The sequence below is a fragment of the Polypterus senegalus genome, chromosome 13, assembly GCF_016835505.1.
Source record: "Polypterus senegalus isolate Bchr_013 chromosome 13, ASM1683550v1, whole genome shotgun sequence".
In the NCBI taxonomy this organism is placed as follows: domain Eukaryota; kingdom Metazoa; phylum Chordata; class Cladistia; order Polypteriformes; family Polypteridae; genus Polypterus; species Polypterus senegalus.
In genome coordinates, this window is record NC_053166.1 from 76,004,828 (window position 1) to 76,030,536 (window position 25,709).

General features: G+C 40.9%; 1 protein-coding gene across 3 annotated transcripts in view; it reads right to left on the minus strand.

Annotated features, from left to right (window-relative positions):
• Positions 1-19,142, minus strand: part of si:ch211-207e14.4 (interleukin-17 receptor D) — a 75,494-nt gene extending 56,352 nt beyond the window's left edge. For all 3 annotated transcript variants that reach the window (XM_039775153.1, XM_039775154.1, XM_039775152.1), the window contains exon 1: positions 18,896-19,142. In XM_039775153.1, the coding sequence (XP_039631087.1) occupies positions 18,896-19,012 (117 nt within the window). In that variant the 5' untranslated portion in view covers positions 19,013-19,142. The remainder of the gene's footprint in view (positions 1-18,895) is intronic.
• Positions 19,143-25,709: the final 6,567 nt, after the last annotated feature.

Below are 25,709 nucleotides of genomic sequence, written 5' to 3' on the forward strand. Positions count from 1 at the left end.
GACATTGAGTTCTCATTAAATTAGTATTCACAGTATGCCAGTCTGCAAGGTGAGGCGTGTTCCTATACAGTGAACTCTGACACAAAATCTCCTTACCAAAAGCCATCACTTTACTAAGCAATACTGGCCTGTAGCTTCGGCTAATTTGTGACAAATTTCTTTAAACTTATGGCTTGATTAGGCAGAAAAATAAAGTCCTTTTTGACACAACCTCTTCCATTCTTTATATTGGTGGAGCATGTGATGTAGGTTTAACTTAAAATAACTTGCTATGCGCTCCTAAAATGTAAAATGTCAACTTAATACCTACACATAAGAATGAGCTTGCATAAAAGCAGAAATGCTTAATAAAATTTAACTTAAGGGGCACCACAAAGGCATGTTAAAAATGTTCAGTTTGCATAGATAACAAGAACCTTATTAAATACTCTGGTTGTTCATGTGTTTACAGGGATTTTTTTCAGTTTATTGTCTAAAGATAGCTTAAATATTATGATTTTTGCAAAATTTAACTGCCTCTTTCATCACATTGAATTAGCACAGGAACCAGGAAATGCCAAGAGGCATTGCAGAATGATGAGCACCAAGTTTTGGAGTAGATCCTCACTCAGTGTACACTGTAATGCCAGCCTTGGCCTAGCAGTAATATCTGAACCTGGGTAACTGGGAGTGGTACAGTGAGGGAGCACTCCCTGCTGATAGGAAGAGCTGACCCTTCTAGTGAGATCCATGAAGGATACTTAGACGTGATATTTTTCTTCACACTTGTGTGCCTTCATTTATTTTAATTTATCAACGAGGGAAGGAGACTCCTTAATTTGGATTGTGTAACATCTATAAATCCATGTTTCCAGTCTTGCAGAGGGAGGCTAGCAGGAGGACGGCGGCTGTGTTATGAATACCGCTGGCTGGGCCATATTTGGCAAAATTGTCCACTGAGAACCGGGGCACAAATGTCTTATTTGTATAATGTTCCCCCTAGGTTCTCCCAGGAGTACAGTGCAGGGCATAGCCAAGGTCTGGCCAAAGCCAGAAGCTCCTCCTGGAGGAAGACAACCCTCGCGGGGCTGCACACTACTGCCCATGGTGCTTCACTGAGGGGGGAGAACTGTGATATATGGCTGGCTGTTTATCCTGGCCAATACCCCCACACCGCTAGATGGAGTCCTCCCTACAACATGGAGGTACCCCAAATTCCAGTAGGGCATCATGGACATTGGAGTTCGGCTTAACAGCCCGGCTGGATACCGTGGGGGCTGCCAGGAGACGCTGCTGGGAGGCACGAGTATTTTCATTATAGCCCGGAAGTACTCCCTAATCACGGGGACAGAAGGAATGAAGTACTTCCAGGCTGAAGAAAAGAAGAAGATTTCGTCTGACCCGGAAGTGCTATAAAATCACATGGACTGAGGGACAGAAGTACTTCCGGGTCAAGGAACATAAAAGGACTGTGGGAAACCCCAGCAGACGGAGCCGGAGTTTAGAGGTTGGGTGACGAAGCTGCTGGGAGTGAAGGATTGTTCATTGGTATTATTGATCATTGTATTTCATTGAGTATTGGAGAATTGTGGAGGGTGTGATGCTTTGTGCACTGTATAAGAAGAAAAATATTAAAGAAATCATCTTTGTGCTTTTACACGTGTCCTGGACGTCTGTTTGGTGGATTTCATGGGGCAACAGCGACCACTAGCATCCACTAATATATATATATATATATAGACTAGGGGACTTTGCCCCTTGCTCGCTTTGCTTGCCAACCCCCAAACCATCGGGCTGTGATACGTGCCAGCCACTTCACATCTCTGCCGCTCGCGGTGATACAACTCTTTGCTCGATCAGCTGCTGGCTTGCTGCTGCCATGCCGTATGATCTGCATCTTGCGTGGCGCTTTGAACATTTAAAAGCCTGTACAGCAGCTGTCCTTTTGTCTCACTGCCTTGTCTCTCTTGTCCCCCAGACATCCTCTGCTCCTGTTGGGGGTTCCACTCCCAAGGCTTGCCCCTATGAAGATGAAGATTTTCTATTTTTTTAATTGAGAGATGGAACTGTCCCCTCCGACTACACACTGAGCTCGATTCACTCCTGAAAGAGACTTGTGTTTGTTTGAAGTGCTTGAATAATGTTTCTGTCTCTAAAATCTCCTGTGTATCTATCTGTGCAAATCTGTGACCCAAGCGTGACAGCGTATGTGAAATTCACTTTCACCAAATAAAAAATCTTTGATGAATTCTCGCGGTTACGCCTCTTCATTGGGAAGAAGCACTACTTTTCCCTGATGGCAACATGAATTAGATGATCTACAAGTCTCCGACTTAAAGTTTAAATCCGAACAATATAATTTCCATTTGTTTGCGCTAATATGATCTTTACTATTATTTTTTGAGACATTCAAATTTTCGTACTTCCATTATCTCTAACCTGCTCTGCATGTGTATCACGGCAAAGTTTTTGAATACTTCATGACGTTCTACTTTGTCATCTAATCTTTGTCTTTTGGTCATGGTCAAATCTTTTGGCACAAAGTCTGGTCTCGCAGGACATGAAAGTGTCTCTCTTCAAAAGATCACATTACATTGCAGGATAAAAGGTCTCATCTCCCAATATTTTTTTATTATAATAGAGAGATTTATTGTCACACACATGCATAGGAGGCAGCTTAAGGGTTCCAAAGATGGCAGTCCCACAATAGACCACGGGGTGTCAGTGTGCATTAACCCTTTCTCTCTTTCTTCTGCAGACCACCTGATGGAATTCCCGTCTGGGCATATCAATGTCACACTGCCAGTACTGGGCCCGATGACATCACTTCCTCCACCTGACTATAAAAACACCATCTTGTTAACAATGAATCAGTTCTCCATCCATCCATTTTCCAACCCGCTGAATCCGAACACAGGGTCACGGGGGTCTGCTGGAGCCAATCCCAGCCATCACAGGGCACAAGGCTGTTTTGACTCAAGTCTATAAAGACATATTGACAATTTTTGCTTTTTTTTTTTCCAATTCTCCAAACCATTTTCTGTGTTCATCTCTTTTATTCACTATATAATATAGATACGTGAGGCACTGTCTTGCACCCAAAAACACAAGGCTTTGTCTCAATACTTTAGCAACACCAGCTTTATTCAACTTCAAACAGCAACAGCAGGGTTATTTATTGCAGCGGGAGCTACCACTCTCCTATACACAGACATAGCAAACAGGCATAGTCATGGCCAGGTTAGTGGCCAAGTTTATACTGTCCCCTGCATTTGTAATGTTCCTTGCATCAGCCATCGGTGGCAGGCACTTCAAGCACAATCTTGATCAGCTCGTAGTTGTTTTCACGGTGCTATGCCGTGGTACTGCGATCCTACAGTTGCCTCTGAGACGGACAAGCAAGTAGCCTTCCACAGATGCGACAATCGTGCTTTGGTGTTTTGTCCTGTTGGGAGAATCCCAAAAGAGTTCAGAAACCTCACAACAAATAAATATATATATATATATCCGATGTTAATTGTATGTGTCGCAATGTGAAAGTCCTTTTCTGGATACAATCTTTCTTGTGTTTTTTTTTCTTTCCTGCAATGGCTAATATTGTTAGTTCACTGGAGCGCCTTACTCTTGAATATGCTGAAAACAATTAACACACTCCTGCCATAGATCATGTCTTGCTTTTCCCGTTTACTTTGGCTTTGTTTATGGTCATTGCAGAACACAGTTTTAGAGTAAACTGTATTCTCTTTAATTCAAACAGGTAATTAGTAGTAATAATGAGAATCTGGGGTATACATTTTATTTCACTCTGTAACAGGTCCTGTAGAAGTGGTAGCTTCAATCAGATTTAAATGTAATGCTGTGATCTGTAATATTGTACCCTTACAAGGGTTTGGAGAGTTTAAATTAAAAGCAATATGCACTATTTTTTTTCCTTTAACTTATTTTGTACAGCGTTGACTTATTATTACAGTGTTTTAAGCACTGTACAGATAAGAAAAGGTGAAAAGAAATAATACTGTGAACTATGTACAATGTCCACCTCCTCTATGTTCTGTTTGCAGGGTCCTGTTTTGCTGAGCTGTGCAACCATTTAAACTCACCAAGGCATAGTGTTGCTCCCAGCTTGTGTTGTACCAGGAGCTTGAAGTGCACCAATATGCTGTACCTGTAGTTTTCCGTTTCTTCTTTGTAAACCATGCATATAGCGGCACATTGCTTTTTGACCTCTAACCAAGCTACCCACACTCACCTCCTTTCTTTGATGTTTAAGAATACAAGAGCGCTTAACATTCCAATACGGCTTTTAAGATTTGTTTGTATTTACTGCATTGTGTGGAGTCAGAAGAATCGGACACAACAAGGAGTACTGTGTGTACCCAAGGAGGCCATTTGCTAACTCTGAGTTTAACCTAACTTTTCTTGTCCATTTCACGGCTCATTTTCCATGCAGCTCACCACCTTGTCTCCTTTTCTTGTGTATGCCAGCCAGCCCCATTTCAATGCGTGATTACAGTGTCAGCTTGTACCGTGGCACTGTTCTACCTACACCGTTCATTTGCACTGTGTGCCCCGTTTTTCCACCTGACCAAAGCTGAGGCAAAAAAAAAAGAAGCAGTGCCTTAGGGCAGGTTTATACTTCACGCCCAGAACGTGCACGCATTATGGCTGCTTGTGTTCTCAGTGTTCATTTGACACGTCATCTTAGCACGTCCTCAGTCGAGTGCGACTTGCAATATCAGCAAAAAAATTTGGGTTGCAGTGTGTTCAAGTTGGAACATGTGAACTGCGGCAGCCATCAATTGCCACACAGAACACATTACATTTATGATATTCCAGCTCTCTGCACATTTAGAATCCTTAGATTTATACTTGATATCACTTTCATGATGAAATGTGTTAAAGCATGTATGTTACATTGTACAGATAAATGATTAACTTAAATAATTAATACTGTTAGTAATTACTCATGTGGGGGTGGCACAGTGGCAGAGTGGTAGCGCTGCTGCCTTGCAGTAGGGAGTCACATCCCCATTGTTTCCTGACTGGAGTTTCCATGTTTTCCTGGTGGGTTTCCACAGTGTGCTCCGGTTTCCTTCCAAGGACATGCAGGTTTGGGGATCTGGTGATGCTAAAATGACGCTAGTGTATGTGTGTGCTTGTATCCACCCTGTGACGAGCTGATGCCCTGTCCAGGGACTGTTTCTGCCTCATGCCCAATGTTTGATGGAATGGGGGTGTGTCCCTCGATTAAAGCAGGTAATCATTAAACATCCATCCATTTCTGACATATTGTGGCAAGGTGTCCTAGGAATTTCATGGCTGTTTTGGGCAATTCACAATACAGCAAAGCTGAATGTTGTTTTCTCACCATGATGATATCTCACACTGCCACTTGGTGGAATCTCCAGACTTACATACATCACGTGCGCAAGTATAAACAGTACACTGCTTGTGTACCAGCAGCGTCCACAGGTGCACGTGTCGCGTGAAGCATAAACCCGGCCTAAGAATACTGTATTCACTACTGCTTTATCACCGACAAATATTGAGAAAGACAAAAACACATTACCATCTGGCCATAGCTAAATAGATAATGGTTCTAGTAATCTTTTTAGTTAATTGTATATTATTATTATTATTATTATGTATGAAATATCCATCCATCCATCTTCCAACCCGCTGAATCTGAATACAGGGTCACGGGGGTCTGCCGGAGCCAATCCCAGCCAACACAGGGCACAAGGCAGGAACCAATCCTGGGCAGGGTGCCAACCCACCGCAGGACACACACAAACACACCAAGCACACACTAGGGCCAATTTAGAATCGCCAATCCACCTAACCTGCATGTCTTTGGATTGTGGGAGGAAACCGGAGCGCCCGGAGGAAACCCACGCAGACACGGGGAGAACATGCTATGTATGAAATATCCCATGTAAATGAATTCATTATTACTTGAACAAAGTGCATTGATTGGTTTGTTTAGCATATGGGAGCAAATGTTCCTTTTGCTTTTTCAACCTCTTAAAATTTTCTTCCATTTCTTTACAGAGCTTCCCACATGCTTTCCAGCAAACTGTCCCCAACATCTGATATAAGCTTTTCCCAGGGTCAGTTCTCCTCACTTGAAGTGACAAACGACTGCAGTTTTCTTATGATTGCAATAGGCCTCTTGGTGGCCTCCTCAAGGTCTGACCTTCTCTGTTCTGTGCTAAGTAGATTAATTATTTTTCCATTTCTATAAACTAGACCAGAATGTAGATTAACATCTAATGCATTTCAACATCCTCATCATAAATTCCTTTCTTTTATTCAAGACTACCAACAAATGGTGGGATGTCCTACGGCAGTGTACTTAACCTGAACTTGCAGGCAACACCTTAACTACTCACACATGGCATCTGTCCAACTAATTATCTGGCTTTTAAAGATAACTGATTATACCTGTGTCATAGCCAATCATAGGCGAGTACTGATAATATTAGTCATTTTCTGTGTTATTGTTTATAATTAATTTAGTAAAATGTTTTTATCCCAGAAAAGATGACCTAATAAGACGAATATCCTAATATATTGGACTTATTCAGATATACAGAAGATGTTAATCACTAAAATGGGTCTTCTTAACCTTGGGCTTCCTGAGGCATAGAGAACACATCATTATTCTGGGGTCATTATAATATTTGGAAAAATCGTGCAAAATCCTGATATGAAACTGTTTTTAAGGGGCTTGTCAGCAACTAATTGCAGCTCAGTGAAAGATGTGAAATATTTATGACTTTGCATGTTTTAACAGGTAAAGGTAACTTGTAAAATGAAACAAGACAGTCAAGGCAGTGACTGAACATGTATTGAAGAGCCTTTGGAAAAACAAACTGAGTGGGCTATACTTTGAGAGGAGAAAAAAGGATGGAGATTTATTAAGTAATTAAGGAAATAAACAGCTTTGTTTGTGATTTTCCACAATCCTTGTGGCTCCTGAATAAAGACAAAGCCATTTACATCTGGCAGCTTTTGAAGACAATGACATAATTAAACGGAAGGCTTAAATCAATCTTTCCTCAATTCTTGTTTGTTTTTCTTTCTAGTGAACTGATACATTATGAGGTATTATGTGCAAATTCTCAGTTTTTGTTTTGCCTTGTGGCAATAGAAGAAAGGAGCCTTCAATATAGTTTTGGTTTATCCTGCATTGTTTTTATTAAGAGCTTCCTTGTTTGCTTATTGTTTGACTTTCATATATCCAAAAGGTATCTTTATTTTCTTGAGTAAACCATCAGGAAGCAGTACTTTTACATCGCTGTGTTAAGTGCAACAGTCTTGTTCCAAGTCTGCATTCTAAGAGCTGATGAAAACCATGCTTTTAGTTTAAAAGCATGCCTATAAGGTAAATACTCTTCTACCTCTTCTACGCGGTGGTGTGCTGGGGTGGCAGCATAAAGATGAAAGACGCCTCACGCCTGGACAAACTTGTTAAGAAGGCAGGCTCTATTGTAGGATTAAAGTTGGACAGTTTAACATCTGTGGCAGAGCGACGGGCACTAAGCAAACTCCTGTCAATCATGGAGAATCCACTGAACAGGATCATCTCCAGGCAGAGGAGTAGCTTCAGTGACAGACTGAGGAGATCATTCCTCCTCCACACTATGCGACTCTTCAATTCCACCCAGGGGAGTAAATGCGAACATTAATTTTATTTTAATACTTTTCATTTTTATTACTATTTAATTTAATATTGTTTCTTTGTATCAGTATACTGCTGCTGGATTATGTGAATTTCCCCTTGGGATTAATAAAGTTTCTATCTATCTATCTATCTATCTATCTATCTAAATAAGCAGTACTGTCCTGACTGGTTAACTATTACCATTTTATTTTTGAGATGGGCAGAAGGCAGGAACCAACCTTGAATAGGGTCCATTTGAATTAGCAAATTTCGGGTCACTAATCGACTCAACATAAATGTCTTTAGACCAGGGTGAAAACCAAAGACAATTCCAGTTGACATAAGGAGAACATACAAACACTATACTGTACCGTATTGGGATGGCTGTTACAGCTGTGAAGCAGCAATGCTCTAACCAATGTTCCATTATGCTGCCCAAAATCTACAACTTAATTTTTGCAGTCCCAGTTTATCCCATCATAAACCGCTCCTTTTGAAAATGCACTTGATTCTGCAGAGGTGCTTGAAAGAGAGTATTTTAAGGAAATGAAATGTCCTGAAGCAGGAAACAAAAATATGTGCAGAAAGGTTAAAAAATATACCGTAACTCTTTATAGCAAAGTTTGTCTAGATTAGCTTGTCATTATATATTTATTTCTATCAATAAAAAAAGCAGAAATGGCAATGAAAATGACTGCCATAGTTCATCCATCCATTATCCAGCCTGCTATATCCTAACTACAGGGTCACGGGGGTCTGCTGGAGCCAATCCCAGCCAACACAGGGCGCATGGCAGGAAACAAACCCCGGGCGGGGTGCCAGCCCACCGCAGACTGCCATAGTTAATACAGAGTATTTGTGCCTATTTATGTACATAATTAAATTGTTGATATTTTCAAAGTTAAATCTACACATGGAAATTCTTTACCGAAGCTTATTTTTTCTTTGCTTCAGAGCTTATTATGATGGTGCCAAGTTCTGTTTTATATTAAATTCCGATAATTAGATGATTAATGCACATCCCCATGAACAGTTGTGCCACATATCCTCAACCCAAAATGAGAGTAGAGGCCAGGGGCCAACTGACGGACTGATTAATCCAAGGGATCTCGCACTTGAGGTTGGACTTCTGGCAGAACATTGTAGGAGCTGTGTTTTTACTTAATCCAATTTGGCATCAAATGACAATTCTCAGTGTATATGGATAGTATAGCCCATAGCTGTGCAGGCTATAAATCATAATTACAGGTAATCTTTCTCATAAAATCTGAAGACTCTGACATTGTGCTTTCAGAAGAAACAGATGTGTTTTTTCTTTTATACGTGGTAGAAAATGTTTACACATTTTATGTCAAATACAAGTATTTTAGTGATTTTAAAATTATATTCGCCACTTTTACATTTAACTCTTGTCTTAATCCAAAGTGATGGCTTACAATTTACATGTACAGAGTACAATAGTTTCAGTGTTTCTACAGCTGTAGAGCTTTAAGGTTTTGTAATTTATGGAGCCTCATACAAAGAGCAAGTGTCTGTGCATACCGTAACAGTCCAAAGCCATAATCACTTGGCATAATCAAATCTGGCATTTCTCAACTGTTACTGTTACTACCTAAAAAGTGGAACTCAACAAACAGTTTTACCTGTAGACAGAAGACCATACATCAATCCGTGCATTTTACCAACTATGAACAAGCTCTCTGTCAGCCTCAGGGTACTTGCACTCACATGGGGTCGATGTAGAATGAGCAGTTAGCTTTACCTCTACATCTTTGGCATGTGACATTAAGTGTGACGTTACCTGCAGAAAAGTCATACAGATAAGGTAAAGAAAGTGCAAATGCAACACAGACAGGCCAGGGATTCAGACAAGAGCTGTGAGGCAGTAAATAAGGCGCTCTATGATCGTTTTCTAGCTTGTAGAGTTTTTCTGTCTGCTCTCCTACATTGGATTAGATTTTCTTCTTCTCATAACGTGACTTTAGTTTGTGTAAAGTAAGGGAAGTACAGACTAGTCAAAACTTGCTGACCATACGGCTCACCACAACATTTTTCTGCTCAGTATTCCCATCTGAAGCTACATTATTACACAAGATTAAGCTGAAACGTTGAACATTGTTTCACAATCCACCATCATCTATAGTCCTTGAGGTAGACAACCTATGCTTGTGAAACCATAATTGGAATAAATGTTACTTTCTGAATTTATCTGTACAGAACAGCTTGCTATGACTGCTAAAAACTTGAAAGATTAAAATACAGTAAAACATAATAAAGATTCAAGAAACTCATTAAAAGATGTAGTTACTCAAAAAAAGGGAAAAACAAATAGCGGGGCAATCAAATTTGAAAAGAAATACGCCATTGTAGTATCCTATTGGAGTAGACATCTCCTGAGCAATGGCAAGTAAGATTACCGCCCACAAAGACTTTATCTCATAACGTATCTCTCTATTATAAAAAAAAATCCTGGAAAGGAAAAGCAGGGCGACGAGATGTGATCTTCTCAGAAGACACTTAAAAGACCTGTGAGATGCAAACAATATCAAACAAGAAAGCACAGCCAGCTAAACACTCAGTCGTGTAAAGGCATGTAGCACACACAGATCCTGTGCTCTCAGCACATATAAAGTGTATAAGGACAATACGTTCTAGATGAAACGTCAACGACTAAGTGAAGAAGGAAGAGCAGCGCGGAGAAAAGAGACCCAAAAGCGTTGGAGAGAAAAAAAGGCAGATAAGAGATTATGAAATTAGTGGAATTTGAAAGGCTCAATCAAACGATGGCGCGATACACATGCAGAGAAAGGTAAAGAATATGAAAGTAGTAAAATTCGAAAAGTATTGTAGCATCCCAGCCAGGTTGAAGCCTTTTTTGTTTAAAGTGAATGTTAGGTCCGATTGAGGGAGGGCGGAGTGCAGCATGGAAGACTGATAGCGGGGTATTGACTGATGTGGGGTGGGGGCGAGACCCAGGGAATGAAGGGTTAGAAAGTTGTGTTTGGGGTTACGAAGTAGGCGATTGTTCAAGTAAAACTTTTGTGACACTTTATTACGTCAGTCGCTACGGTATATAAAAAAAAAGATAGTAGAGATCGCATTAGCGCCAACAAAAGGAAATTAATCATCAGGACCAGGTGTAATTGAAAAAAATCGCAGGACAAAGCGAGGTCAGAAATAAAAGGCAAAGAGCAGAAAACAAAGTCTTTTCGCCTTCGCATCATTCAATGCACAGAATGTGGATTTACACAATAATGGACCATACGCTATGAGAATCTGTGGTCCCACAACAGTTAAAGCAACGACAAGTTTAATTTCAAAGAAAACACAATTTGGTCAGGTGTATATTTATGATCACGGAGAAGCGATCACAACGTGAGCAGCAGAGACATGAAGTGGCAAAAAGGACTGCGGCTGTACAGGCTTTAAAATGATCGACGCTGCCCCCCCCTACACAACGCGAGCAGCATTATACGTCCTGTGAGAAAGACATTTAACCACGCTCGGGGCCAGAAATAAAGGACAAGTATTGTTTTTATAACGTCACGTGAGACAAGGCAGTGACACATCATTTAAAACAAATCCACAGACATCTAACCTCGCAGTTGTTGGATTGCTTTTAGCAGACATGCATAATGTGCTCACAGCTCTTAAAACAACGACTTGCGACTAGCAGAACAGGCAGCTCGCCAGCAGCAGAAAGACAGCAAATGATCCGACGGCATCTCTTTAGCATGCGTTTAGCCGCTCCACCCCCCCTTCACAATGCGAGCAGCGTTGTATGTCCTGTGAGAAAGAGCCCCCTGGTTTAACAAAGTTGAATAAAACTATCCATCCATCCATTATCCAACCTGCTATATCCTAATTACAGGGTCACGGGGGTATGCTGGAGCCAATCCCAGCCAACACAGGAAAAAAACCCTGGGCAGGGCGCCAGCCCACTGCAGGGCATGCACACACACTAGGGACAATTTAGAATCGCCAATGCACTTAATCTGCATGTCTGTGGACTGTGGGAGGAAACCCACGCAGACACAAGGAGAACATGCAAACTTCACGCAGGGAGGACCTGGGAAGCGAACCCGGGTGTTCTAACTGCAAGGCAGCAGCGCTACCCACTGTGCCACCGCACCACAAATAAAACTATAATCTAAATAACTAAGTTTTGAGAAACCAAAACTCATTTTAAGTGTTTGTATTAACAGTCACAATGTTAGAACCCATGCAAAAAATAAATATATCCTTTTATTTTTATAGCCAACTTGTATCCAGGTCATGGTTATCAGGTATCTGGACGTTATCCCAGCAGTCATGCGGTGCAAGGCAGGAATAACAACTGTCCATCGCATTGGAAACACACACACCTTCAGATCTTTGTCTTGAAGGAAACCCACAAAAACACAGGAAGAATGTGCACATATTCACGCAGGGAGCACCTGGGACATGAACTCTGGTCTCCTTGTTGCGTGGCAGTAGCAACTAAAAAAATATGTATTAACAGTAAAAGCTCATTTACCATTGTCTCATTTTCTTTATTAGTGATGGGGCATCTGTAAGCAGCTTATTACTAAAAACATTTCTCTTTGCTTGAAGCTAAACATGCAGCAGAAAATTAACAGATAATTATTCTAACAGATCCAAGATCCCAGGTTGGAATCCCACATCTGGTCGCTCTCTGTGTATTCTGTGTTGGGTTCATTTAGTAATGCCGTGTTGGTCCTTTGTGGATTCATCCATAATGTACCTTGCTACAGACTAACATTTGGTCCAACTTTGGTTCCTTCCTTTGTCCTCCTATGCCCCTGAGTTGGATTAAGTGGATCTGAGAATGTAATGTTCTATAGTGTTACAGGAGGTGGTTTTTAATACACTGGCAGCACGTTGTTGTTGGATCCTACCATGAACCTCTTGTTTTCATATTAGGGTATAGGCTTCATTATACAAATATGTACAGATAAGGAGACCTGTTGTTTTATTATGCTGGAAAAAAAAGATTATTTAATGAAAAATGTACAGTTAGGGTTAGGGTTAGGGTTACAGTACAGTACAGTATTAAAATGGTAAACAAATACAATAATGATGTATTCTTTATTAGTCACAAGTGAATGTTTTATTTAAGTTTTGGAAATGTATCTAATATATCCATCCATCCATCCATCCATCCATTTTCTAACCCGCTGAATCCGAATAGGTTCACGGGGGTCTGCCGGAGCCAATCCCAGCCAACACAGGGCACAAGGCAGGAACCAATCCTGGTCAGGGTGCCAACCCACCGCAGGACACACACAAACACACCCACACACCAAGCACACACTAGGGCCAATTCAGAATCGCCAATCCACCTAACCTGCATGTCTTTGGATTGTGGGAGGAAACCGGAGCGCCCGGAGGAAAACCACACAGGCACGGGGAGAACAATAATAATAATAATGATGTATTCTTTATTAGTCACAAGTGAATGTTTTATTTAAGTTTTGGAAATGTATCTAATATATCTGAACACTAAAATAGTAACTGGAGTTTAGAATAGTTCCTGTCTATTGTGGTAGAAAGTTAAATATCAAATTTTAATATGTTTGTTGTGGTTGCATATTTATGCCCATCACTTTTAAACAGGATAACATCTTACAAGAGGCCCAGATGCAGATTTAACTCCAGTATTAAGTCAAATGTTGAGCACAGAAAAGCAGACCTGACACACTGAGTGTCACTGGCTCGACCCATTCATAAATGACTGAACAATGCTGTAATGCCTTTGTTGCTGTTGCTGCATATCAAGGTGAATATCACATTTAAACTGTAAGGTAAGATAATAAATTAATAATAATAGACAAACGAGAAATTGCTGTATTTCTGTGCTTTTAGCAGTTCATTAAAAATTTGATTTCTTTATTCTTACATCTTTACTCAGATCTGCGTCCAAATACAGTTCTTTATACTTAGTAATGAATGAGCAGATTCTCGTTTTAGATTACCTGTCATTAATAAGAGTTAGTGACGTGTCAGTATGCTAGGTTGTGCTCACAGTGCTGCTTCGTGTCTACCTTGTTTAACCTATATTTTCAGATCATGCAGAGCTACTATTAAATAATTTCCAGCAAGACAAACAGTCAAAACAAGGTCATTTATTCATTATTACGCAGTTGAACCACTTTCATATTACTGTACACAGGTTACTATAAACCATGGAATTTAGCAGGGCTGTTTCATTTTAGAATCTCCTAGTAACTCTCTTGAATGAGCAATTTGTCATACAGCTGTGTGCAGCCAGCAAAGGAGCAATAAATACAGCGTGTGCCACGCAAGGTAGAAACCAATCGCTAACAGATGCTTTGGCCCAAGTAAATCTCACTTCACAGGTGCAAGAAATTCAACCCAGCCTGCTTGGTGTATGTTAGAATGCGGTGCCATGATTTAGAAACAGTGAATGAATGCCAGGTGGCTAAGGCACAAGACAGATGAGGTTACCAGTTCAGCATCCACACTTGACTCGTTTGGGAACCCTTTGCAAGTTTCTTTGCCTGCTGGAGGTCTGGTTATAAAATGTAGAAATATAAAGAACTGTATTATACAGCAGGTCGGGATTTGCAAACCCAATGTAAGTAACCAGTTGCAGCACATACTATAGTATATTAAGAACCTACCTGTGCATACCACCTCCATGGCTGCAGCAGTATACAGTACATGAATTTTCATATGATAAAATACTGCTGAAATAAAAGTTATTAGTAAATAGGCCAAAAAACACGGAGGTTAATTCGTACTGGAAGTAATGAAGCCGAATACACATCTGCTAACAGCTAATAACAGAAAAGTCTATGAATGAAATCGGGAGGAGAGAGTTATTTATCTTTACAGTTTATAAATGACCATTCAAAACATAACAGATCTTACAAGGGATTAAGCAGTGTGTTAAAGGATTTTTGAATCTTTGTCTACGGTACCTTTAAAGAGGGCTGTTATGACAACTACATGGCTTCTCTCGAAGGTCCACTTGAATCTCGTGTCTCGTGTCTGTACATAGTGTACCTGCCTCGTCTCTGAGTGAATGTGCCACTCAAATGATAGCATCTGTTTGATCCATCACTTTGTATCACCCAACAAGCAACACCCAGTGTTTTAAATAATTAATAACCCCCTGACAGTCGCTGCTACTGCTTCATTTTATAGATTAAAGTGTGTGAGAGTCATCCAAATGATGCACTGTAAAAACAAATTAAAAATATACGTAACAAACATCTGTTTGCAGATATTCCTCAACTGTGGAGCATAGTAGCCTGTCTGTCAGGTAGGTAATAGAAATGCATACAAATAAATAACAATCAGGCTTGGACTCCCCACCCTTTAAAAACATTGACATTCTGGACAACCATTAAGCTGCTGCCAGGGTTGCAAGACATACTGACACAGTGCTCTCTGGTGGTCCTCAGTTTTAATCTGGAACCCACACTTGGCCTCCTCACTGCCTGGCTCGTACCGTAATCAGCATGGCTTGACTGGGTTAGCTAGCTATATGTGGGGTAAGAGTGTTAACTACAGGGTCTTCACTCTGTCAGTCTAGGTACTACAGATTTTTTTATAGACTTTTAGCCACACCATGATGCCTTAGACTATCAGCTCCATATTCTTTTTGGATCTGTGCCATCTAATTCATTGACATACCCAAAATGCACACACTTCGTTTAACCACTCCACGTCCCATGACACCTCTAATTACAATTTACATCTCAAAAATGATATGTAAAGGATGTAGTATTGATACCAGATGTTTGAACCTAACTTACAAATTTTTCTCTGCCCAGGAAGAAGACACCCATTGAGGTAGAGAATGTTTCAAACCAGATTAAGGGGGCAGGCCAGCTTAATATAATGTCTTACATAGGTTAGTGCTGCTGTCTCTCTGATCCTGCATGTTGGGTTTGATTCCCACGCCTGACTGTTGTACGTGTTTAGTTTGCACATTTCCTTTGTGTCTTGTTTAGTTTTTCCTTCCACATCTCCGAAGATTATGCTGATTGCCCCTGGGTGAATGTGAGCGGGCCCTGCGATGGACTGCCAATGTCCAAAGTTGTTTCCTGCCTTCCGATAAGTTCTACCCAGATAGGCTGTAGTCCCACCACAAACCTGAATTGGATTAAGCAGGTCTGGGAATCTTGTGTTGCACCATACCGTGTCACTTGTGAAAATGCATGTCCTTTACTCTGTTCCAGACTTGTAACACTATTTTTCTTTATTTTTTACCTTCATTTAATGCAATACAATGTTTATTTGCCTTTAGTTCATGTAGTGCCATCTTTATTTGTACTAGTTTGAATTTATGTTTACTTGCCTAGAAATTTAAAGGTGGCGGTGGCAGGTTTGCCGATTCAACCTGGTCAAGTGATGGTAAGGTGAGCCTATCTAGGAAGGACAGGATAAAGATCCATCCATCCATTATTCAACCTGCTATATCCTAACTACAGGGTCACGGGGGTCTGCTGGAGCCAATGTCAGGCAACATAGGGCGCAAGGCAGGAAACAAACCCCGGGCAGGGTGCTAGCCCACCGCAGACAGGATAAAGATGAAAGTAAAAAATGACAATTTTTAACAATGAAAAGAATGGAAGGCATGTGCACACAGTCTTTATTGGCCACCTTTTATCTCAGGATTGCTGAGAGTGGGCCTGGAAAAGGCCAGAAGACCTCAACTGGTCAGCCATTTTTAATAATGTCTAAGCATTTCAGAGCGCTCTCTCTACCATCTTTTATCTACTGGGACACTCCATGAACTGAGATCAGGTGTAACACTTTGACTTCCCCAGCCTGTTCTTGATGTTTATTTGTGCATTGTTTGTATGTTTGTTATTCAGAATTGCATGTATTTAAATTCAGGGAAATGTCTTGCGGAATTGGTAGTTTGTAAATGGACATTTGTATTTGTATTGTTTTTCCGTTTTGTAATATATTTTCATTTGGGGTTATTTTCCGTATTGCAATGTGAATTCATAGAAATAGTGTTGGTTACCTATTTTGCCAGTTATTTTAGCTGCTGCTCTAGGGGTGGTAGCCTATAATCTTTCTTCTAATTAGATTGTGGGAAATGCTGCAGTGTTCTGTTAGCTATTTCATATAACCAGTTTCTCACAATAAATAAGTTCCAAAGGCGAAGATTTATAAGAAGCTTTAGGTGATCCTGATTTCAGCTCGGCAGCCACTTTAGTAGCCGGTGTGGGATGACTTGAATGGGTTGGATCCACTCTGGTTACAGGATTATATCGTCAAAATATTAAAAATATTATGTATGACGTGAGTTTGGTCTTGGACTGTGTGTTTTCTGTTTTGGTGTAAACACTTCCTTCACATGGCTACTGCCATAGTTTTCCACTATTTTTAATGACCTCATAACATTTTCTTTCTTAAGTGCTGATTGAAGTAAATTGCTTTAGACTTGTGCAGACCTTCCTTCTGGCCTCAGTGGACTTACTGTTGTCTTTGGCACATGAATCGATGGAAGGACTGGAACTGGGAAATTAGTGTAATTTGAAAGAAAGTTAGAAAATGCTTGTTAACATCTTGAATGAAAATAGAAAACAATTGGTATGTATTCTTGCCGCATTTCTAATTTAATATATTCACTCCAAACTTCTTTCACTGAAAGCTGATCACAGTGGAAATAGCAGAATAAAATTAAGTGGGACTGGCGACAACTGCTAGTAAATTGACAGAGAGATAATCATTTTTCATCCCCTTTTCCTCTTGAAAATTTCACAACCTTTAATTTTCTAACAATAGCTTTTGCGCCACTTAGAGGACATTGTGTATTATGTGTTGATGAGGCTATATTATTGTAATATTGGAGCGTGGATAAGAATACCAGTAACGTTTAGTAAGCTTTCATTCTTAATTATTGCTTTCCCAAACATTTTGTTTGTAGCTGTGTGTCACCATAAGATCCATGGCTTTGGAATTTTAAAGACCCTTCAGCCCTGTTACAGTTATAAGGCCAACTCTGCCATCTTGAGCCATCTTATTATTTAACAATGCAACTTCTGTTGCAGTCACCCATGCCTTGTCCCTTGGCCGAGACCCTCACTGTGGATGTGGGCACTGTTAGCTATTAGTCTTCCTGGAAAACAAGCACAGAGGTGATTGGCTGTAAAGGAGTACCCTTGTGTATTTTGCGAAGATTTACCCAGCAGGCTGATGATAAACAGATCACGGCTCACTATTTCACTATTCAGCTGTAGCAAACAACATTTTTGAGTTCCATGTCAGTGTGAAATGAACAATTATTTAAAGCAAGTGACAAGTCGGTCTCCAGTTGAGAATGACGGGTCTGGGCGCCCCAGCCTTGACGAGTACAGAGGCACAACTCTCTGGTATACATGTGGGGGGACTGAAGGAGCTGCAGGCCCGCATACAAATCTGAAGGGCACCCAGAGTCCTGCTAGGCTCTTGCTGTTTGCTCCCTTTACTTAATGCACACACTCCTCCGCATTCCCTTCTTTTTTGTTACCCATGTTTCGTTTACAGTGGTCACTAGTAAGATTTTCCGTTCTTTTCTGTAAATGTGACCAAATCAGAAACAGCTTATGTATGTTTTTAATTTATGGGCAAGAGGAAAAAGAAAAAAAAAAGGTCTGTTCAGAATGCACCATAAGGGAATGACAAGTCTGGCAAACAAAGCTTTGCCTGGAAGTCGGTTATGTTTGGAAGGGCTCAGCAGTGACACTCTGGTAGTTGTGGAAATCAAACTGAGCAAATATGGTCCTGACTATACATCTTTACTCATGTTTGCCAATAAAGATGCACCTTTCCCTTAACACGGCAGTACATACATTTTTCCAACATCTCAGTGCTCTGTCATTTTTTAATAGAAATACTTAGATTGGAAGAAGTTCTCATGTAAATGCAGCAGTAACTGCTGCTCCCAAGAGATAGGATGTGGACATTCACTCGGTGTCACCAGTTACTTTTAACCTAATACAGGTGACAAGCCATACAAGCCATACCAAGAAATAAATCCCTGATCAGTGCTAATCCACCTAAAAAAAGCAAAACTGACCATGTGGTCTGAAGGCTGAGTAGCCTGAATCGCCAAGAAGGCCATTTCTTGTCATCACTTAGGAGAGGCCACTGTGACACTGAGGGTGTCATTTGTTCACATGCAAATATGACACTTTTTTCAAGCAGCAAAAAAAAAAAAAAAGACATGAGATAACGTTTGGGTTTAGACGTCCAGGCATTACGCTCAATAAAAAGTGTACTTGCCTGTAGAATGCATTCCAGCGTGCAGTTCTTAGGTGTGATGACTTCCTCGGTGCTCTGAACCAACAGGCAATCTAACAGCCAAGCAGCTAAAATCCATTTCAAAGAGCTAGGGGTCATGCCGATCCACACTCCTTCCTCGCAGGAGGACGTTTGTCTTTGAGACAAGACGAGGCCAGTCAGTACAGGCAGAGTCTCCAAATCGGGACCTCTACGTGCCGGGGATATGCGACTGCAGATGCCGCCTCAAAGAGAGTTACACTAGACTTCTTTGAAAAGAGGGAGGAGCAGCAGCAAGAGAATCCAGCCAGGTGGGAGGGAAGACAGGGAGTGGTGTCCCGAGGTGGAATCACTTCACTTGGAACATAAGCTTAGTGTGAGTAGAACAGGGAAGAGACAGGACCTCCACTTTAAAAGATGATCACCCGACAGTTGCTGCTACTACTTCATTCCCTGTCTGGATGTACTTACAGCATTCTTTATTCAACATCACAGTTATCTTGTTTACTTGGTTAACCATTTTTTTATTTCTTCTGTGTCTCCTCGAGTGCCCTCTCAGCATTTAGCCAAGATGCTTACCCCACCTATTCAACATGGCTTCTGCATACAGTCTGATCAGAAAATTGGACCATTACAAATGGTTCCTTAGTCAGCTTCACTTCTCTGGACAGTCCTCAGCATATGTAGTTACAGTACAGGTGGTCTATGTCCATCAGGTATCTCTGTGGAATCTGTTCGGCCAACTTTCACCGGTCATTGCAATTGTTTACTTTCTTTCTTCAGGGGTCTCATGTATAAATGGTGCTGACACACAAAAATGTTGCTTCAGCCCTTTTCCACATTCAAATCGCAATGCATAAAAGCTAAACTTGGTGCAAAGCTACGCACATTTCCACGGTAGCTCATACCATGGCATACGTAAGTTCTGCGCTCGGTTTTGCAGACCAGTACTGTTCCTGTGTGGTTACCCTTCCGTTTTTAGATCCACATCCCTGACACAGCTTTATAAATACACTGAAATGAACTGCATATCATCTATTAGTTTAATGCATCTGATTATAATTAACTTGTAACAATATAATGGTCCACCGAATGGTCAAACTATTCCAAATACCAGAGCTGCTTTAGCGTTGTTACTCTCGCTGCACCTTCTTTTTCTTTCAGCTGCTCCTGTTAGGGGTTGCCACAGCGGATCATCTTTTTCCATCGGTATACAGCATTAAGCACACGCTGCCTCAGCCATGCTGTCTATTAAACTGCTCTCATATGGCAAACGCTTCAGAGCCTTCTCTGTACGGACATCACGGTTCAGAAACAGTTTCATCCCAAGAACTCTAACTGCACTCAATCAGTCCATCAAGTGCTCCTTGTAGAGCTGTTAGTACTTATAAGTACAATCACCTCACTGTAAACTTGAGATACAGTTATAATATCGCACAACCTGAGCCACTTTATAAAGCGCGTATTTACACATGATGACAATATCATTTTTAAGATGAAACGCAGCAAAATATGCTTATTATATTATACAGATACAACTTTAACTTCACTTAAATAATCTATATTGTTAATAATTAAACATGTGAGGACACAGTGTCGCTGTGCTAGCAAGGATCCCGTGCTCCGTTCACGGATTGTTCCTGCCTCACTCTGTATTCTTGCTGGTGTTGGCGCGACACTGGAAGGATAGATGGGTACAATAATTAAACGAAGATATTTCAATGTTTCTTAAAAGTTTTGTAGAATCGTCGTTCTAAGCTTACAGATGGCTTAATGTCTATTACAGAGCTGATTGTGTAGTGATTGGGTATTTGGGGAAAGAAAAGTAAGGACAGGAATTGGAGGTTAGTATGTTTGAAAGAGTCATTACTGCTGCAATAAATTATTTCATCAAAGGTCGCGCACAGGAAAGCAAGCATCTTGCGTGAGGCAGAAACAATCACTGCGCCACCGTGTTCCCATGTTAAATAACGTGCTTTAACTGCTATCATCATGAAAATGACATCACGTATACATCTCAGTATTTTAGTTATTCAGAGAGCTGTAATATCACGAATGTAATGGATTCTGTGTCCTGTCAGAGGAAGAGAAAGCCTGGAAGCACATAGTGATTCACACATAGAGCACATAGAAGATCAAATACAAAACAAAGCATTTAACGTGTTACTTTAGTTACGATGGGATTTGAGAAATTAGTAAATTAAATGATTTTAAGATGAAGTTTATGATGTTGTACTTTAATGACAAAATAAACTACGTGATTAAAGTGGAAATTTCGAGATTAAAGTTGACATTTCGTGCTTTTTGTGCCTTTTTCTCTGTACCCTAATAAGCTTTCATATGACACTCAGACAGTGGGCTTACAACTCTTCTTTTCACGGCAACTTTGATATGTGATTTCTTTTTTATTTCCAGCACTGTGTGATTTTGTGAATGTGAGCTTTCAAGTTTCTCCAACACGCTATGTCACTCGATCAACTTCCTTTTGTTGATTATACCACGGTTTATTTGAACAAATAGTATGTTTTTCCTTTGCCTCCACTTGGTATTTGCTGAAATTCTTATATTTTTCCCCGAGCTTTTCCCATTGTCTTTTCACAGAAGGCTGAGCTTAAGGGCGATTTATATTGATTTGCTTATTCAAAGAGGCGTAATTCTGGGAGGAATTGAGGCGGGACAGCAGGTGTGTGCGTTACTTTTCACGCTGACCGGCATTTATGTAGCGGAACAACGTGGAAGTTGGAGTACGCACAGATTCCTGCATCTGGATTTTTCTGTGCGTAAGCACATTTCGGCTTTTGTGCTTACGCCATGTTATAGTGCGAGTTCTACGCACGCCGTTCTGCATGAGGCCCCAGGACTGGCCTTTATGCAGTCGCACGATTGATGTCACACGGCACAGTTCACAACAGCGTATCTATGGCAACTGGCCTCAAAAGATGAATTTAGAAAAGACATTTAAAAATGAACTTCCTTAAAAGCAACACCAAAAAAACATCTAAATTGCAGAAACAAATTCTGTGAGTTTCAAACCCCTAATACAGAAGAAAGAGAGGAGAGGTTGGAAGCATGCACTGATTACAGCACGTTACATGACGTACCTCCTGGGTTGTGATCCAAGGGCAGCCGTGCTATGGGTGACACCTTGGCACCACACTGAACAGTGTGAGTTTTTTTACGGTGGCTGGAGAACCAATCCTGCCACAACCTCCAAGTTTTCCCTGCATGTTGGAGGCCCTGCCGGCTGGACTGGATGCAGAGTAACGTCATACCCAAGAAGGAGCAATTGGAGATTAATGGCCCAACGGAGTGGAATCACTTCTGCTGTTTATGGAATTCGAAACGGTAAAAGATCCTCTAGCCTCAGAGCCACCATTCTGCCACAGTGTAGAAAAGAGGGAGAAAATAAGCATAGAATTAAAATGAACAAATCTAAACTGCAACAGTAACTATGAAAAGGTTTGCAATTGGCTGCCTACATTAGTTTAGAAATTGTCAGGTTGAAAAATTCAAAGGAAACATTAACAGTGAAAAGACTTAAATGATTACAGACCCCTATACACTTCTGTCACCCACCTCCACGGCCATCTAAACAAATAGTAAATGCATTGTGGAAGCCCAGCAGAATCTGACGTGGTCACCTGGCACCTCAAAGGCAAAGCTTCACAAATGAAGCTCATTTCACCCCATCGGCCACACAGTAACAACAAAATCTCCCGATCATCAGCAACAGGGGTCAGAAAAGGTAACTAAAGACAAACCCATAGAAGAAAGCAAAATATTAAGCAGTTGAAACTCCCTAAGAAAGAAGTTTAATAGTATAGACCCCCGAAAGACATCCCGAGTACCTTGAAGTGCCTTGACTAGCAGTACTTCAAATGCAGAGCCGTGAAATGCCCAAACAAAAGAGTTTCAGCAGCCATTAAGTAGAAAAGGACCCTGTAATGTTTAATGTCTTAACCACCTACAGAGCACTGGCTAGAGAATTTAATAAAGAGTGAGCATTTTCAAGGATAAAGTAAGACTGGCTGAGTCTAATTTCTTTTGCTGTTTTTAAAACTGGATTCATAATGGACCTTTTCTAGACTGTCACCATCACTGTTTTCAGGGAAACATTTAATGAAGAGTAATATGGACTCCCTTGTGTTATGAGCGTTGGCCAATTCTGTTAGCCCTTTCTGTCTATAAAATCAGTGCCCACCTTCAGCATCCTGGTCTACCATGTTCAGCTTATCTGCTAATTCTCCAGTTTGGTTGCCATGTTGGGAAGCCGTCACTAAGAGTGCACTTCTTTTTAAATCGGTGATTGCTTCAGCTCGTCAGTGGCAAATTCCACTTTCATAGCAGCAAAGTAAGCCTGCATACTGGCGCTCACAGCAGTAGATTTTTTCTGAAAGTGTGTTGTTTATTAACTTGCAGTACAGGAAGTCCAGTTCAAAAGTGTCTGCTGCAGGCCTTCTTCGGCAAGCAAAATGCTTATGGGGCTGACTGAGACATCCTGTACTGCAGCAAGGTATGTGAAGTCTAAGACCACTCAAATGGACCAGTTAATAGTGAGGGGTGTGATAGTGTCTGGGCCAAAACATGTTGGGCAGTCAGACCTCCACCATTAAGCTTCCATTACCAACTTCATCACATGATCCCCCCAGCTGTTCATGAAAAATGATTTTTCTTTTTTATTGTGGCATCTGCTTCTGATCATTATGCCACTTGCATGTTACCTTGTCTTATATATAAACGTCTACGCCTGGAAGTGTGCGTGTCCGTCTGTCCGGCCCGGAAGTGTGAGGCTACTACAGCATGAAGATCAGAGAGTCGGCAAGGCAGCCCCAAGTTAACGAGTCAGAAGAAGAAAGGGACTCTGTTGCCAAAGTAAAACCGCCAAGAAAAGAGAGAAACTCTTACGCATGCGAGATGAGCACATTGGCAAAACGTAACCTAGGAGAGAGACGCCCAGAGTAGTTCCTTTCAATTACCTGACATCTCTATGTTTCAATTAACACCTTTTACTGGCGAACTGAACAGATTACAATGTGCAAGCTTTCGAGGCAACTTGGACCGCTTCTTCAGGCAGGTTGTACTTGTGGCGTTTCTTGGAGTTAATAAACTTGACAAAGCTATTGGACTAACCACTTTAAACACCCCTGATAAATTATTAGAAGGATAAACGACTATGTAGGGGGTGTGCAAAAGGAGATTTTCAGTTGTGAGTGTGCAGAACACAGAGTTTATTCTTGTACTAGGCTGACCCGCCTTTTAAGTTGATCAATTCTTAAGGCAATTCAGTATGTACTGTAGATCAATTTGATATTTTATACAAACTCATTAATTTGGTTATATTGCATTTGAGCGGTATTACTTTAATACTCGTAGTTTCTGTTATTTTTGTGATGAAATGTTAACTTTTTTTCTATATTGAGGTCGCCCTTTTGAACCCCCCTGATATTTACTACGCGGTGAGGCATTTGTACTCCATCAACATTAATTATTTCCAGAGACATAATTTTGTCTATTTTTCCAGCTCATCGCGCACAAAAGCAAGGGAACGATGGGAGCACCAGAACTCTGCTCACATCATGTCGCTTCGCACCGCAAGCTGCAAGTAGTAAGTCTGCGATAAGCGGAATACCGCTACGCTTTCCACTCATGGGACGGAAGGACAATCCCGACCGCTTTTATATAGTAAGAAAGAAGAAGAAGATATCGCACAGTCTGGAGTAGAAAATCATCTTTTACCTGGAAAAAAGAAACTACAAATCCCATCGTGCATTGCAAAATGGACGGGCGTGTGAAACTCTGCGCCTGCGTAGCACTCACGGGACGGAAGGACACCCGACCGCTTTTATATAGAAGGATTATCACTTATTTACATTAATGTTATTATTGTATTTTTGTTAATAAAGTTAATAAAGCTATTCTTTTAATGAGGCTTTTGAAATAACCAGAACCTGCACTTGTATTTTCCATCCAAACAATTTTAAACCTACTTTTGCCCACCCCTGTGTGAGCATTAGAAGGATAAAAGAGTATCCCCCCCAGCTCCCTTCCAGATACAACTTTATAGCAGCCATGACAGCCTTGAGTCTGTGTGCACAGGTCTCTCTCTATCAGCCTTGCACATCTGGACACTGACATTTTTCACCGTTCTTATTTAAAAACTGTGTCAAGTTGCATGGAATTGTGGCCACAAATTCTCAGTTGGACTGAGATCTTGACACTGACTTGACCACTCCAGAAAATTGCCATTTCTGAAGTAGCTTGGACTTTTTGCTGAACATTGTTATCTTAAACAGATCTTCTCCCAAGGTGTAGGCTTCTTGCAGACTGCATCAAGTTTTCCTCCAGGAGTTCCCTGTGTTTTGTTGCATTCATTTCACTGGATACACTCATAAGCCTTTTAAGACAACAGCATGAGGCTGCCATCACCATGCTACGTGGTGGGGATGGTGTGGTTGGCTTATGTCTGACAGCCAAACATTTTTCATTCTTTCTCATCAGACCCCAGAAGCTGAGGCCACTCACCACAAGTTGGACCTTCCGGACACAGAAGTGCATCAAGAGGACTGTAAACTGGAACCCCGTAACTATGGCTAGGTGATCTCCATTTCACTATCGGTAAAGTGACTGCACCCGTGATCACTTAGTTGTGTCATATTAACAAGGGTGAATACTTAACGCAATCATTTCTTTTTTTTTTTGCAATTAATTTAGACCACTTTTCAGCGATCGTTTTTCATTTTGACATTAAAGGGTCTTTTTCTGCTGATCAGTGCTAAAAAACCTAAATTAAATTCACTGTGATCCAATATCACTTAAC